This window comes from Scleropages formosus, chromosome 18, assembly GCF_900964775.1.
Source record: "Scleropages formosus chromosome 18, fSclFor1.1, whole genome shotgun sequence".
Lineage (NCBI taxonomy): Eukaryota > Metazoa > Chordata > Actinopteri > Osteoglossiformes > Osteoglossidae > Scleropages > Scleropages formosus.
Genome location: NC_041823.1, coordinates 17,232,213 through 17,249,050, shown reverse-complemented (window position 1 = coordinate 17,249,050; position 16,838 = coordinate 17,232,213). Strand labels below are relative to the sequence as shown.

Below are 16,838 nucleotides of genomic sequence, written 5' to 3'. Positions count from 1 at the left end.
ACTTTTCCAGAATACTAACCTTCTCTCAAGCCATTCCTCAGTAGTTTTTGCTGCACTAGACAATGCCTCCCATTTCAGCCAAAGAGCTGAATCAATCAAGTGAAGGTGAATACATTACAATGGGGAGTGAATTAATAGAACCAAATCTGGTGTTTTACATTATCTCATACTTGTGATTGGTTGAGGCTGTCAGTGTGATACAGAGGAAGTAGATGGCTGGCAGGGGATGCAGTGGCGCAGCGGGTTTGAGGTTCGCACTCTGCCTGGGGTCCCTGCCCAGAGCATCCCCCCTTGTGCCACCGGGCTAGGCTCTGGCCTGCTGTAAACCCACTTGGGACAAGTGGCTGCAGACATTGTGTGTATGTGGTTGATTTTATTAAGGAAGGCACGTGGCTGTGGTAAGAAAAAGGTAGATGGAATATGTCTCCATTCAGTTCTTGTATTAAAAGAGAGCTAGTCTGAGGACTGAGAGTGCAATTTTGTGTTGTCATTGGTTTTGATCAAGAGTGGTGGGCTCTCTTTCTCACTCCAAAATAAAACCTTTGTGGTTTAATATCTTGCTGTTGTGTGTAAATTCTTCCTACTGTATGTGACTGCCTCCGTCCCACATCTGGCCATGCTACTATGTTGTTTATTCTGAGAAATCACACAGCATTCACTAGTTTAATCCTATGAAAGCATAATGAGTAAAGAATCTGAGGACATTTGTCCTGTAGTTTTTTTCTTGCTTATGGAAACATTCCACTTGGGACAGACCAATTTTAATATCAACAATAATCTGAAAGTGAAGCATGTCTTAACAGACTGTCTGGCCAGTAAGACAAAACTTACATACATACATACATCATCTGAACCACTTGTCCCATATGGGGTTGCGGGGAGCCGGAGCCTAACCTGGCAACACAGGGCGTAAGGCTGGAGGGGGAGGGGACACACTCAGGACGGGACGCCAGTCCATCGCAAGGCACCCCAAGCCAACTGGAGAGCAGGACCCAGTCCAACCCACTGCGCCACCACGCCCCCTCCAAAAGTTCTACCAACAGATTAAAATAAGGAATAAAGGCAACTGTAAACATGTATACAAAATCATCAGAATATCTCATTGTCCATATTATGCCCTAATTTTTTAAAAATCCAAAAAATGCAGAGACACAGCAGTTCTGAGCAACATAGTAATGCACAGCTAAATTTTACAAAAACATTGTGTGGAGTCTTTAACAGAAATCTGTTTCCTCAGACCATTTTTTTTATAGTCCAACATCAGTAATTTTTTCTTAATTTGACTCGTATTTCACATATTGTGCACTACATTCACTACGTACTATTTTATAAAAATACTATTTTACTAATACTAATGCTATTTTATAAAAAAATAATTCACCACAATTTTACAGATGATGGTGAGAAAAATACTTTTTAAGGGCAACATGGTAGCACAGTGGGTAGTGCTGGTAAATTACAGCTCATGGACTGTGAGCATGGACATGAGTATGGGTATACCCTTCCTAGCCTAGTGCCCTGTGGTTCTGCATTCAGTGTGGGCCACCATGACCCTGAATTAGGACACGACCTATAACCTGAATGGTTATAGACGATGAGTGAAAGAAGAATCCGTATACTGGTATAATGAGCTTTGTACGAAAATCAGTTTATTTTCATGTATGAGAATACAAGGTAGTTTTATACTGATCAGAGTGCTGATCATGCAATTCCAGAAGTGCAAATTAATGCGATAATTCATTTTATAAAGAATATACAAAATAGTTGTCACTACCCATTTCAGTGTAATGCAAGGCTACCCCACTGAAGTCCCCCTCGGAATGCCGTGAATCATTGTAACATTGGTCAGGACTGACAGGTGACTGTGGCAGCAAGGGATTTAACACACACATCTAAATTCTTCAGTGCTCAGCACCTGAGTATATTTGCTCTCATAACTGACACTTCAGCTCATTTCCCAAGTAACTCCCAGATGTGTCATTGTATATATTCAGTCAAACTCAAACTTCAATGAAAAAATCTCAACCTGGTACTAAATCCTGGCAATTAACTAAACATTTTAAAAGCTGAATGGGTTGAATGTCTACCTTGTCATGCTCACATGTCAGCCCTGACCCTTTAGTTCCCAAGAAGAGTTTGGTGCACAGTTTGATCAAGATTGTTGGGAACATTTAGAAGCAAAAACTATTGAGACTCCCCCATAACACACATAATCTTCAACACTTTACTCATTTATATTCCCTTTAAAATACTTAAAGCATAACTAATGCAAATGTCGGTTTTTATGTATTATCATTCAGATTATATATGTTTTTTTACATAAATATTTATCCAGATAATTATATTTATCTTCTTGGCCAATGGTATAAGTAGAATTCTACTAGCACTTTGCAATCCTAATTTCTCTTCATGACTTTAGTTAAAGATGTTTTTAGACGACAACGGAACCATCATTTTTAGTAACTGTGGAAAGGAGCTATTAGATACACTGTTAACACAAAGTACTGGTGAAAGTAATTGATGAGTTCAGTTTCCTGATTTGTTTCAATGAAAGCCCCATTTTTTATACATTCACTGGGTCTCAAGCTGACATTTAAAAAGAATCCATAACATAATGCAATTTGCTGGCTTTGTGCCTTTTGACAGAGCCCTTTCTCAGATAAGTCTGGACTGTAGTTTGAGTACTTACTCGCGAGAAGTTTGCTGAGTTTCCGCCGAGTGGCAGCACCGACTCACAATGTTCGCAATAGAAAAGCCAACAGGCAATCGAGTAGTTTAACAGATGGAGCGAATTCTTGCTTTCACTTTCAAAATCTGTGCAAGCTACAGCGCTAACATTTCACATTTCTCAAATGTTAATGGACATGCCTAGAACCTCAGTGTATACAAAAAATAAAGTTATTCTCTTATGAAATTCTCCTAGAAATGTGTAAGTAATTATATGTGTACATATCATGTGCTTAACGTTTATATTGCAGTGATTGAAACATTGGACTAGGGGAGAAAATCAAATGCCAAACTGGAGACCACAAATGAAGTGCTACTATTTCAGTGAAAATTTATATATAATTCTGTTACAAAGTTGCAAGAATTTTTCTGATTAACTGCAGTGTTGTTAACATGTAGAGTTTTAAGGTACCCCCTGGATGTGAATCTTCTTGCTAGACCTCTTTTTGTTACAGAGCACATCAATTATGTTGGGGAGTAAAAAGACTTCCGACTGTTCTATTTCCCGGGTGTACTCTGGGTTGGGGGAACGCTCGGCAAAGCACGTGTAGCGCTCCTCCTTGTCCTCGTAGAGACAGCAGGGGAATTGTGATGTTTTCACCATCTGCTCGTTCAGACAGAACTGATCCATCAACTTCCGCCACTGGAAAAAGGAGACAATAAAGGTGGAGTTGGATAAAGGTGACAGATTCTGAACTCATCGCAGCACAGCATCATGTCTGGACTTCTGAAACACATACCTTGTGCACACTTTCTTTCAAATGGCCATTTAGATATTTCATCAGACTTTTCACATGTGTGTTCACAGCAACAGGTATTTGGCGCCACTGTTTTTCAGGTAATTAAAAAACTGGTTTGCACTTCATTCCTTCACCTGAAAGAACTAAAAACTATCTTGCTATAGTCATGACGTCCAATTCAATTTTAAGAGAAAATAATATGCTGATGTTGGTACACAACCAAAGTGTTTAAATTAAGTGCATTTAGTTCAAATTTGACTTTTAATTTATTATTTATCTAAAGAGAATAACTGTAATATAATGTATACTGTTCAACTTTCAGAAAGTGAAATTGTTTCAGCTGATATCTAATTCTACAGGTATCCTTCCTCTCATATCTGTTGCAACAACCAAAAACATGAACTTGTGCAAAAATTCAAAAAACTAACATCTGCTTAGCATATCTACAATTGCAATTTTCATTCTCATTGGAATATCTCTTGAGCGACTACAATAACGTCAGTGTTGGCGACTTAAATGCTGATAACTCTTGTCCGCTAAATGGACGATTGCTTAGAAAGCATTTCTCTATGGTCCTATCACTGGAACAGTTTAAGTTAAACAGCAGGGAAAGAATTATTTTAGTAGAAATTTGTTGAAATACAAATTGATTACAAATTAAAATTTCAAAAATACCATAGTTGCTAAGTTAATAAAAACCTAAGCTGTTTGTGAACTCTAAACTATTTGCCATTCCCCCCTCCTGGATTATCTATACTTTTTAATGGGCTCAGAACGGACAGGCGTCGTTGTACTGCGGAGTTAAACTTGTGCTGATTGATACTGGTGCGGTCAAAAGCTCCTGTTTTGTGTTTTATCCTGTGTTGCATTATTTCTTTTGTGTTTTTTAACAAAACACTCCGTGGGAGCAATGCACATGCCCCTGCGCACATGCACATATTATTGGTAGTTCGCACAGTTTTGATCAAAGCTGTAATTTTTTAATGAAAAAGGACCTTATGAGCACAGTCAATAAAGTGTGCATTAGCAACCACGGTCCAAAAAATACATGCTTGTAAAAGTGTGCTGTCATTGATGGCAAATGATGTTAATCACACAGAAGCTGGCTCAATTACCTTCATTATTAAGCGGGCCTCACCTTTCTATCTACGCAGGTCAGCACCTCAGTCCTCCCCTTGCAGCATTTGTCTATCCCTTTCTCCAGCTTGTTGACGGTCTTAATCTGCCGTACCAGAGAGTTGTACCCCATCTGGGGCAGGCATTTAAGGGGATATCGGGGACGCATCTTGCGCAGATTGCAGGCGTGATCGATGTTAGTGGAAGTAGGCCGACCAGGTGGGAAGTTTAGGGTCGAGGTTCCTTCAGAAAAATTCTTTGGATTCAGCTGCAGTCTTATACTAAAAAAGAGGCAAAAACTCATGAAAACGATGCGATGATAAACTCTAATCCCATTGAAAATAATAAAGTATACTTTGTAATTGACTTGATTATCACATTGGTATGTTACTACATACACAAAGTAAAATGGTCAGGGAAGAGGTCTATCTTTGAACACTTTAAATCAGAAATTAATAAAAAGTTAAGTTAAGTTAAGAAAATAAAATAATAGTTACAGACATGGTTTCAATAAAGTCTGATTCTTCCACAATGCCTCATATAGCAGTTAAGATTAAAGATATGCATGCTACTGCGGCTCTGTGCTGTTCATAAAACCAATAAAAAAGGGGAAAAAACTTTTATTAACAATAACATTGGAAAAAAGACTCAGAATATGTGTCTGAATCACTTGATACCATCCTCAAAGCTAAGATAAGTGTTTTACTGTAAGAAAGTGTCCTGATTCTTAAAGACTTTCTTGGCCTTTCTTTGATATTTTAATACTTTCTCAGTCTTACTTTTCTGATATTCTACAAGGCATGCTTCCTTCAGATCTTCATTATCATCATACCTTCATTTACTTCTTATTGTCCCCCACTCATTTTGCAAATTTTTTTCACCCCCACTCACACAGCAAAGGCTTCATGCCTTCCCACTCTCTTTACCTCGGGCAGTTGTTGGGGTTCCAGGTGAACCCTGGTTCTGGAGGTGACTGCGTATTGACTGTGCCCTGGCTTGAGGGCTCGTAGGTGGGATTGGGGGCCATTCCTTCAAAGCAATTCCACCTTTCCCTTCCTCTTATTTTACAGCACTGGTAATGACTGGTCTTGATGGAGAACTCTTCTTCACAGAACTGAGAGAGTGCATGCTCCCACTGTAGGAATAAGGAACAGCTTATCTATGTTTTCCTTTGGAGAAGTTCTCCCATTTACACAGCTGGATGTTTGACACAAACTGTTTCAAGTCTCCGGGGGGCGTGGTGGCGCAGTGGGTTGGACCGGGTCCTGCTCTCTGGTGGGTCTGGGGTTCGAGTCCCACTTGGGGTGCCTTGCGATAGACTGGCGTCCTGTCCAGGGTGTGTCCCCTCCCCCTCCAGCCTTACGCCCTGAGTTGCCGGGTTAGGCTCCGGTTCCCCGCGACCCCGTATGGGACTAGCGGTTCAGAAAATGTGTGTGTGTGTGTGTGTGTGTTTCAAGTCTAACACGACAAGTCTGTTTTTTCCCAAGTTAATTTCTGGAGGGTACAGCGACAGGCCGCCCCGTCTCAACGTTCTTCATGCAAAGGAGTGTGTGTTGTTAAAAACAAAGTAAAAGGCACAAATGTGCTTAGAAAAAATGTCATGGGAAAGTGAATAACATGAGTCAGGGTTTCTATGATAAACAATGATAAACATTGTCTATATGAAATCTTACTTGTCATTTTGTAATACCATGATTATTAATTTCTGTATTCATTGCAACACGGCTTGTATGATGACTGAGATCAGTGACATGCTTTCCAAAGTTTGCCTGGCACTAGGCCAGGACATGGCAATCCACCTGTTAAGTTTGGGACTTCAAGCTCCTATGGGACCCCCCCCCAACCAGTTTGCATGCATTCATTTAATTTGGACATTTTAGATCCAATGCATGATTACTTTCTCTTATTTTATAATTCATTATAGATTTTCTATTAAAACCCTCAGTTTACACCTTAATACTGACTCAGTCACAAGTCTTAGTTACAATACACACACTTTTTCTGAACCACTTATCCCTTATGGGGTCGCAGGGAACTGGAGCCTAACCTGGCAACACAGGGCATAAGGCCAGAGGGGGAGGGGACACACCCAGGACAGGACACCAGTCCGCCACAAGGCACCCCAAGCGGGACTTGAACCCCAGACCCACGGGAGAGCAGGCCCGGTCCAACCCACTGCACCACTGCGCCACCACACCACCACACCCCCCCTTAGTTACAATATTGATTGCCATAAGAATCAGACTTTCTAATACTTAAACAACAATTAAGATTGTTTACTTGTTTACAATAACATGGCTTTCAAATGGACTACTGTCACCTTCCATTAAGCAGAAGAACTGCATGGTGCAATTATATAGGAAAAGAGCAATGGCTACTTAAATGCAAAAGAGCCGTATGGGACAAGCGGTTCAGAAAATGTGTGTGTGTGTGTGTGTGTGTGTGTGTGTGTGTGTGTGTGTGTGTGTATTTGGTATTTCCATCAGTCTCATAACAATCCTGTGTCAATGACACTGATACTTCTGCATAATTTTAGGAACATGTACATTTCTAAATGGATAGTTACTGCACAGATGATCACAGAGTGAGTTCACATGGGTTTAAATAACAGAGTTACGGCACAAGGCAAAGGGACTCACCGCCTGCCGAGCACAACAGAGAGTAAGTTCTGTCTTGTTCTCCATTATCCCATTTTCACTGCAACAGGTGCTGTACCAGGACTCCACACGATTGATGGCATCTCCCTGCCGGTGCAGGTAGTCCAAGCCACTGACCAGGAAGGAGTCTGAGGGGTAACGGGGACGACTGTCACTGTAGCGGCACAGGGCAGGTAGGTTGTCCATTGAGGGCCTTGCAGGAGGGAAGAGCACCTGGGGCTCCGAGAAGGAGCGCGGTCCAAACATTGGTGGGCCTTCCACAGAGGAAGGATAGAGGAAGATACAGAAAAAACAGGGAAACGGAAAAGGCAGAAGAAAACGGTGAAAATCTTGAATAAGAAGCAAAATGTGCCTCCAAGAGACTTGAAACCAATTTATGTACAGTAAACCTCTGGCTACAACATTACCATCCAGGTGAGTGGTCACCTCTGTGGCTCATTTCTAGTCCATCCCAACTTGATTCTGAACATAGTGATTCTGAACTTTAATGTCTCAAAGACTACAGACACAGAGCAATTACATGCTGTTACACACCAGAGTGTCATAACACATGTGGCGCAGCACACTGAAAGACTGCCACGCAGCTCAACGCACTATTAAAGGCATAAATATATCTAGTGGATTAGACCATGAGAAACGCTAACTTGTAAAGTCAGGAACTGAATTGATTCCCTTTACCCACAGACCTAAAAAGCTCCTCTTCGGAATTGTGGGAAGGTCAAAAGTCACTTCCCGTTGACTCATGTCTGGGTCAGTTTCAAGAATTTCTGAAAAACAGCAAAAGTTTACATTAACTAGTAAGTTTGTTTAACAAAGGTTGAGGACAGAGTGCAAGCTGCAATACTAGAAATCATTTCATTTATTTATTCCAGAATGTTTTTCCTTGCAGGGGGGCGCAGTGGCGCAGTGGGTTGGACCGGGTCCTGCTCTCCAGGGGGTCTGGGGTTCGAGTCCCGCTTGGGGTGCCTTGCGATGGACTGGCGTCCCGTCCTGGGTGTGTCCCCTCCCCCTCTGGCCTTACGCCCTGAGTTGCCGGGTAGGCTCCGGTTCCCCGTGACCCCGTATGGGACAAGCGGTTCAGAAAATGTGTGTGTGTGTGTGTGTGTGTTTTTCCTTGGGACACTGTGTACTGTTGCCAACATAAATGTTGCAAAATGAACAGAAGTCTTAATGAAAGTCTGAATTTGTAGGAGAAAAATGCTCTGGTACAAGTACTGCCACGTGCAACCCCCATATGGCCAGTTAGGTAATGCGTAAGATTATGATTAAGATTATGAGTAAGAATGTGTAATTGAGCAGTTAATCCTGGTGTTTCCACACCACGAACTGGAAGGGGGGACTTTCGTGGGAAAGGCGCTTCTAAACACACTGTCACTGTGGTGCCACACGAACACTGACCTTTGTGCTCGAAGAGGTCAGAAAGGTCAAAGGTCACCTCCCGCTGTTCCACTATGGCTTGATCTGTGGGGCACGAGCAACGTAACTCCCATTGGCACCAATTTAATCGTTATCTTAGCTAAATTTTACATACACAGGTTCACATTTGCTAATGAAAAATCTATCTTAAACAGCCCATAAAGACTGTAACAATAAGAAGGCCATTAGTAAATTACTGTAATAATGTTAAGGTTTTGATGTAACATAGATAGGCCTTGGAATTTGCATTTATTTATTTAACAGATGCTTTCTCCAACACAACTTCCAATGAACTCTGTATAGTATTATCAGCCCACACACCTTATTCACCAGGATGACTTACACTGCTAGATATGCTACTTACACTGGGTCACTCCTCCATACATTAGTGCAACCTGAACAGCCTGTCTTTGAACTGTGGGAGGAAACCAGAGCACCCGGAGAAAACCCACACAGACTAAGCAGGGATCGAATCCATGCCCTCTCGCACCACCTAGGCGCTGTGAGACAGCAGCGCAACTCGGTGTGCCACCGCGCCGCCCGTTTTATTCCTCCTTTGTTTATTTTACTAATTTATTATCAATTTTGTACTTTGTAATACACAAGCTTGTTTCCCTATTGCCTCAACTGTCTCTGCTCAGCTACTCTGGGAAATATTTACCGAAGAACGAACTAGGTTTGCTTGAGACTTTCGTCTGCAGCTATCTGCTATCATGTCTCTTTCTCTTATGTAATGAATTCAAATTGTACTTCTGCTGAGATGCACGTCGCTTTGGAGAAAAGCGTCTGCTAAATGAATAAATCATGTAAATGTAAAAAGAGAGAGAAAGTACAAGAAAAAGGTAAAAAAAAAAAAAAAAAAAAAGTCACACATATACACTGTGACAGTGTCTGCACGCGGCTCAACTGATCTTAACATTAACTTAAGTAACATGGGTCCGACAGTAACTGTAACTATAATGACATGATGACAGTGAGTGCGCCCTAGCGACCAACAACAGTTTGTTCTTTCACAACATATAGAAACTGACAATAATAATAAGGGGCGCGCGCACACATACACGGTGAAAAGTTACCTTGTGATGCGGTGCAGCCAAGCAGAAGCAGGAGCGTTAGCACCCGGAGAGGGAAGGAGCCCATAGTGACGCCGGTGGCTTCTGACTCTGAGGCGAGGAGGAGGTGGCGGTCGAGGAGGGGCGAAGAGGGGCGCAGAGGGGGCTGAGAACCCACGATGATCGCAGTGGGACTGCGTGGACTGAGTCGTACGGCTGTGTCGCTGAGGAGGTTGCACTCGAACTCGGACTCCTGCTGCCGTCTGCTTTTATGCGGTAAAAATCGGCGGCGATCCGGTTTCAGCACCAAACTAGGGCGTGAGAGGCGGCACTACATCGCTGCGGGGGGGGAGCGGAGCCACAGCCGAGAGCCTAGTAGGAGGAGACGGGAGAAAGAAAAGGGAAAAGTTTCTCAAGTGAGTCACCCTTCGCAAAAAAGAAAAAAAAAAAAGTCATGTCATGTAAATGTAAAAAAGGAGCAAAAGAGGAAGCACCTCACAGAATTTCTGCACTTTTTTTTTTTTTTTTCACTCACTGTAATCCAGCCGTGTTTCTATTCAAATTTAAACCCACAGCACAGACGTGGTGGTGGTTGTTCGGAAATGCTTCCGTGCAAAAACACTTCCCAGCGCCAAACGTCGAGCTTATTGTTCGCATTAAAACGGCTTTAAATTAAATACGAGGTGGGGCCAAATTCCAGTTGCGCTTTTCTGTGGGCCGCGAACAGACAGACTGTAGCACTTTAAGTTTAAGTTAACACATAACAGTTCCCCCAGGAGCCCGTGCGTTTCATTTAACATGATTTCACACTTGTTTGAATGTAATCTTGGTTTGATTTGTAACTGCGCGGTTTCTGTCCTTATCATGACATCGCGGCTGCTGTGCTGCACTGCGGGGCTCGATCTGCTCCCTACTGGTGCGTGTCACCCGTATTTATACTATAAATAGTGTTATACCCTATATATAATACAGTACAGAACTACGTCCGCCCAGAACTGTGGAAACCAAATTAAAACGTTTACGAGCTTTATTATAAAAACTGCACAGCGGGCGGAGTACAGTCTGTAAGCTTCCCTCAAAACAAAACCTTCATCAAAAGCTGCTTTACACACTGAAATACTCGCTGTTGGTTTTTTTAATACATAAAAAAATTATGGAAATATTACTCTAATTACAATGTGGTCCAAAAGAAATGTGTTTTTGTCCCTCACTGAAACACACAAACATATTTGAGCTGGGCTGTACGGTTTCGTTTAGTTTACTTGCTCAGGCAAACAGTTTAATCGGTTGCAGATGGCAGGTGGTAGGAGAGACTGAGAAAGGTTTGCATTATGCCACCCAGCACCCCCACCCCTCCCAGCACCCCATTCCTCCCAGCAGCCCTACCCCACCCAGCACCCCCAGTCCACTCAGCACTCCACCCCACCCAGCACCCCACCCAGCACCCCACCCCTCCAGCCTCAGTTTGTTCCGCGAAGTGACAGCGTTACGTGCATCCCCGTTGTGAGTGGATCGAGTTAAAAATGATTTATTACGAAAATAATCGGTTCCCGAATTGAGAATGTGTCACCTAAAATCAGTTTTAAAAAAAGTGTTTTTTGCACGGCAGTGACAACACTGAAATATTTTGCAATATTTGTAACTCAGTATATTAGAGAGAGAGAGTGTAACTCAGTATTTCTCCTTTATTTTTAATGTTTTATTTTTATTTTCTACCAAATGTTGAAACAGGGTGAGGACCACAAAGCCATGTCCTCTTTCATTTTCTTAAGATCCTGTCTTTATGCAAAAAAACGTGTCATATCCAGCACTCTTCTAGTCTGGAGAGATGCTAAGAGTTCCTCTAACCCAGATCTTTCCCTCAACTTTTTGCCAAATTGGACTCCGGAAATGGTTGTCTAAAGGGATGCTGGATATATATTAGTTGCAGATCAATCATTGGTGAGCTTGAAACTCGTAAGAAACAAGTTGACCTACTCAAAACGGACTTCTAGAAAAAGCTGAGAAATAATGAAGACTGAAGTCTTTACATTTCTCCCACTTGAAAAACTGACATTTGATTTGTGTGACAATAATAATTAATTCTGCAATGTCTGGACACTCTTCTGGAAGTTATTAGAAAGTGCAACATGATTGTGTCTGTGATACATTGTAACTTTTTGACATTTAAGACCTCACCTAGGTATGTGGAGTTTTGCATTTTCTTGATGTATTGTCTCTGCCTGTATGTTGCTGTGTCCCTGTGCTGCTTATAAAAGCAATAAAAAGAAAAAAATAAGTTAATTACCCTTCACAAGTCATTGTTTCTTTAAATAACATGTACTAGTTAGTAGTTGTAATTTAATATAACATTGATATTTAAATAGAGACTATAGACTATGGATAAGATTGATCTGTCAACTCTGTAATATGTTAGGGTTTCATTTTTCATACTCCAGACGGGGTGTCAGTCTGTCAGACATTTCCTTACGCTTCTTACAACCATTTTATACAAAAACATGTAGCAGCAAATGACTCTTATTATGCAGCTGAGGAGTAAAAAAAACTTGACAACAAAGTGTTTGGAAACTGGTTTGTTGAGCCTGTGTGATACAGCCACTTCCCATTTAAAATTCTGATATATGGACCCTGACCCACAGCAGTCAGGACTTATCTGAGGTATGTCTGCTGCTCAGAGTTTGTGTTGGCTGGGAGGTGTTCAATGTCATATCAAGTAAACATTAAACCACATATTTCATCAATGTGGACCAAAACTGGGGAAAACAGTGACTGATAACCCAATGCAACCTACTTAACAGATGTGCAGTTGGGACATAATAAAAGTATATGGTTTTATGGAAATGAATTTATTCTACATTCAACCCAGTATTTGTCTATAACTGCTTTAAGTACTAACTTTTGCTGATATTTTTGTTTCTCCAATACCCGACCAATTGTTACAACACTGTCAAAACTAAATGGTTCGCATCTAATGCATTTTGTCATATTTGTTCAATATTTTTTATCAGCTAATATAGATGAAAATGCTGTATATGGTACCAAAACAGTGAAAGCGGAAAAGGAACCCAAAGTACAGCGCTTTCTTTTGAGTAGCAGATAAGCATGGGGTATTGTGTACTATCCTGGGAGCGCCAAGAAAAGTTATGTTCTATGATTCTCCAATTTTTACTAATTCATACTCTGCTTACATCGGGTTCCAACATACTGTAAGTGTGGGTGTATTCAAATGCTCCAAAGATGGTCTATAAAAGAGCAAAGGACACATTATTTTTACATTTAAATAGTTATTTTATTTGCATTTTGTTGAATGCAGCACAAAAAAGACTAAAAATCAAAATAATAAGAATGGATGGCACAGAACCAACTTCAAAAAGAGGGAAAATATAGTACCATGTTAGGCTCCCACGTACCAAACGAGACAGGTGAGTCACTAGAGGCCTGCAGAAACTCGTCTTGACCTGTTGAGACATGCAAACAGTCCCCAACCATGAGTAGCGGTTCCCTTTCAATTACTAGCTAGAATTCACAGTGTAAATGTCTCAGGTGCAGTCTGTTTAGCAATCTTTTGAAGAGTTTGTGTCTAAGTGTTGTGCAGAACCCCCATCCACCATCATAATGCCAAGAAACGGCGTAAATAGCCCGAATTCTTTCTGCGACATCTGCGTTGAATTGACATTCAAATCCCACAAACATTCTTTCTCACCCCTCATTCAAAAATGTTATGAGCATTATTTTGGTTGTGGGTGACCAGGATAAAAGTTAGGTCCCCCATGCTTGTTGTGTGACATGTTTGAAGAGAACTGAAATACCACGCTTCAGATTGCTACTTCTACCTGACAAATATAGCTGCTGTAGTGTAAATATATAAACATACTGTTAAATATCCTAATTTATCACCTACTTTGAGGCCAGTACCTCACAGTCAGGAGTTACTTGTGCCAGAGCCTCCGAAAAGCATGACACTGAGTGACGATGAGTCTGCTGATGAGAGCGTAGAGCGAGTAGATGACAATACGGACAGGCCCAACGGAAGTTGTGAATGACCTGTTGACTTCGTACAAAGCTATGGGGTGCATTATGAGTCTGAAAATCCACTTTGTGGACTCACACTTGGACTTTTTCCCAGACAATCCCAGGGCAGTCAGTAAGGAGTATGGCGAAAGATTTCACCAAGACATTTTAGATATGGAAAAATGGTACCAAGGCAAGAGGAGTCCCAATATGTTGGCAGACTATTGCTGGACACTGAAGAGGGAGGTCCTGAGGCCAAATACAGACAAAAAGCATACACTTGTACATTTTACAAGTAAGTTTGTAAATATTTTAGGTGTAATAACAGCCTTTTTTTGAAAAAGTAATATACATTTTTTTTTTTCAAAACTTAATTGCTCTGTAACTTCTAAACCCTGCCTGACAGAGAAATTCAGTGAAAAAATACTATAAAGTAGACCTGTTTTAGTTCGTAGGACAAAAAGGTTAAAATTTTGTTGACAAGTGTTATTTACCCAATTATACAGCTGGATAATTTTTGTGGAGCAATTTACCTTCCTCAAGGGTACTACAACAGTAGGTGAGATTCAAACCAGTCACCCTCAGATGAAAAGGGAGCAGTTCTAATTAAGCTAGCACCCATTAATTGTGTACATGATATCACCAGCTGCTGAATGTTTCTGTTAGGTGGTCAACAATTGTTTTGTCATTTTTAAAAAATATTTTAAATTGTTCTTGATGTTTAATTACGTTTTTTAAATGTGTATAGTTATGGTATTGTATAAATGTGTGTTTTAATATAAATTGATAGAGTAACATTGGAGTGTTAAGTTTTAATATAAGGCTTGGGTACTTTTCTGGTACTTCTGGGTTTTTCATGTTCACATCTTTATATTTATCTGATTAATATTATGGTTTCAAAGTCCCAAGTTTTTATTCTTAATATGGGTATTTTTAATGGGTTTTTTAACTCCTGATGTTTTTCACTGCCTGTATTTGGAATAGGGGGTGTGGTAGCACAGCGGGTTTGGCCAGGTCCTGCTCTCTGGCGGGTCTGGGGTTCGAGCCCTGCTTGGGGTGCCATCCGATGGACTGGCCTCCTGTCCTGGTTGTGTCCCCTCCAGCCCTGCACCCTGTATTGCTGGGTTAGGCTCTGGTTTGCTGCCACCACGCCGCTTGGGACAAAACTCTGTGTGTTTGGAAAAATGAGCTTTTGTATGTAGACTACAGATGAGTTGAATAAACTCTATCATGCAATGATGTAATGAATGACAAAGATTTTAATGGAAGTATGATGTGGATGTGTTGAAGAGTCTTGTACTTTTTGAGTATCTTTTAACTTTATGGACAAAAAACATAACATCAGTTGACCTTTAATGAAATGGTTACGGAGACAGAGCTATTAGCAGGAAAAGTTTTATATAGTAGTTTTACATCATACTGAAATCAAGGGTTTATAGCTATTGCAGCGGCAGTGGGGGACCATTGGCTCTCCCATAATGCAGTGTTGTCCCTGTGCGTCAACATTGTTGAACAGGAAACTTTTTAGGAGTGATATGGGAGAATTTCTGGCTCCGGCGTTGTTCTTCGAGAGCTTAGGCTGAATATGTGTGCTCAGTGAGAACTGTTGTTGAGTCCTGCTGCAGTGAGATAAAGCTTTTGTTTTTACTTTTCCATGTCCGTGTCCCACTGACAGCACATTAAAGGCAGGTTATTGTATTTTGTAAACATCTATAAAATACATGCAGTTTTATAGTGATATATGGTGAAATTAATCTGAAGTTGCATATGGGCTGGGAATTAATTATAATTTTTCCCATGTAAAATAATTGACGATAGGGTGTCAGCGTCTGAAAATTTGTCATGTGCAACAATTTCTGGAACAGATGAGTTTCATAAATCAAGGGATACCTATACTTAAATTGGGATATCCATACTACTATCTGAGTATTTCTTCCATTGTTTTGGGCTTCTGGGCTGACAAAATAGTCTATTGTCACTTATTTGGTCTGGTAATGGGGAGAGCAACATGGTCTTGTGTTTTGCTTATGCTTTCAAAAATAACCTATTGTACTTCACAAACATTTACATTTATTCACTTAGCAGACACTTTTCTCCAAAGCGACTTCCAGTGAACTCTATGTAGTGTTACCAGCCCACACACCTTATTCACCAAGGTGACTTACACTACTAGATACATTACTTACAAGGGGTTACTCATCCATGCATCAGTGAAACACACTCACTTCGTGACACTCAGACACTATGGAAAAACAACAATGGAAACAGTTGTGTTTTGCAAACTTTTTGTTTCAAATGCCCCATATAATACCAGTATTAATATACTGTACAGTACGATATGTAAATATTCTGGTACGGAAAAACTATGGGCGATAGAGAAATTTGGAAAAAATATTTGAATCAGCGTGCAAAAATATATAGAAAACAGGCATTTTTTTTCCATGGGACAAAAAACTTGTTCACCAGTTTAATTGCTGGTAGTTTAAGATTATAAGTCAATTTGGATAAAAGCACAGGCTAAGGGAACAAATGTAAGTGCACCCAATACGTCCGACAGACGAGTTGAATTTGCTGCACTTCCCATAACGTAACAATCTCACATTCCTAACGCAAATGACAATGATTTGATGACAAGTTCTGGATGCAGATGCATGAATCACTTCACAATTATCACACACTTAATGAGGTAATTACTGGGTGTGTTTCTAGCAGTACGTTTCAGAAATGAATTGTGCTTTTCTTATATCCAGCAGACAACAACAAACATAGCACAAAGTACAGTACATTACTGCACTTTTGTTTCACTCGCAACATGCGGGACACGGAAATATTTTTTGTATGGGCTTCTGATTAAATGTCCAAACTTTGTGAAGTTTAAGCCAAGAGCGGTTATACCAAAATTGGGAATAAAGAGAGTTGATAAATCAAGGAATGCCTGTAATTAATGCTGTTATTTTAAACAATGAACACATTACCTTAGAGCAACAGGTTAAAAAAAGAGCCTTCATCAGCCTTCAAATGTCAGTTAACCCTGTTGAAAAATGAGAAATGCTGGAATGAAACTTACAGAAATATTGATGTTTCCTCAGCCTTGAAAAGAGGAAGCCACCAGAAGCTGG

General features: G+C 40.7%; 1 protein-coding gene across 2 annotated transcripts; it reads right to left on the bottom strand.

The window, feature by feature from the left end:
• Positions 1-1,576: 1,576 nt before the first annotated feature.
• Positions 1,577-10,056, bottom strand: ecm1b (extracellular matrix protein 1b). Of its 2 annotated transcripts, XM_018735048.2 has the most exons (7): positions 9,733-10,056; positions 8,639-8,701; positions 7,927-8,007; positions 7,223-7,494; positions 5,510-5,718; positions 4,606-4,864; positions 1,577-3,370 (listed from the first exon to the last, which is right to left on the bottom strand). In XM_018735048.2, the coding sequence occupies exons 1-7, from the start codon at positions 9,794-9,796 to the stop codon at positions 3,131-3,133; spliced, it is 1,188 nt and encodes a 395-aa protein (XP_018590564.2). In that variant the 5' UTR covers positions 9,797-10,056; the 3' UTR covers positions 1,577-3,130. The 2 variants fall into 2 exon arrangements, with proteins under 2 accessions (XP_018590564.2, XP_018590571.2); XM_018735055.2 differs by lacking the exon at positions 8,639-8,701 and having other exon boundaries at positions 9,733-10,055.
• Between the last annotated feature and the right edge of the window lie 6,782 nt (positions 10,057-16,838).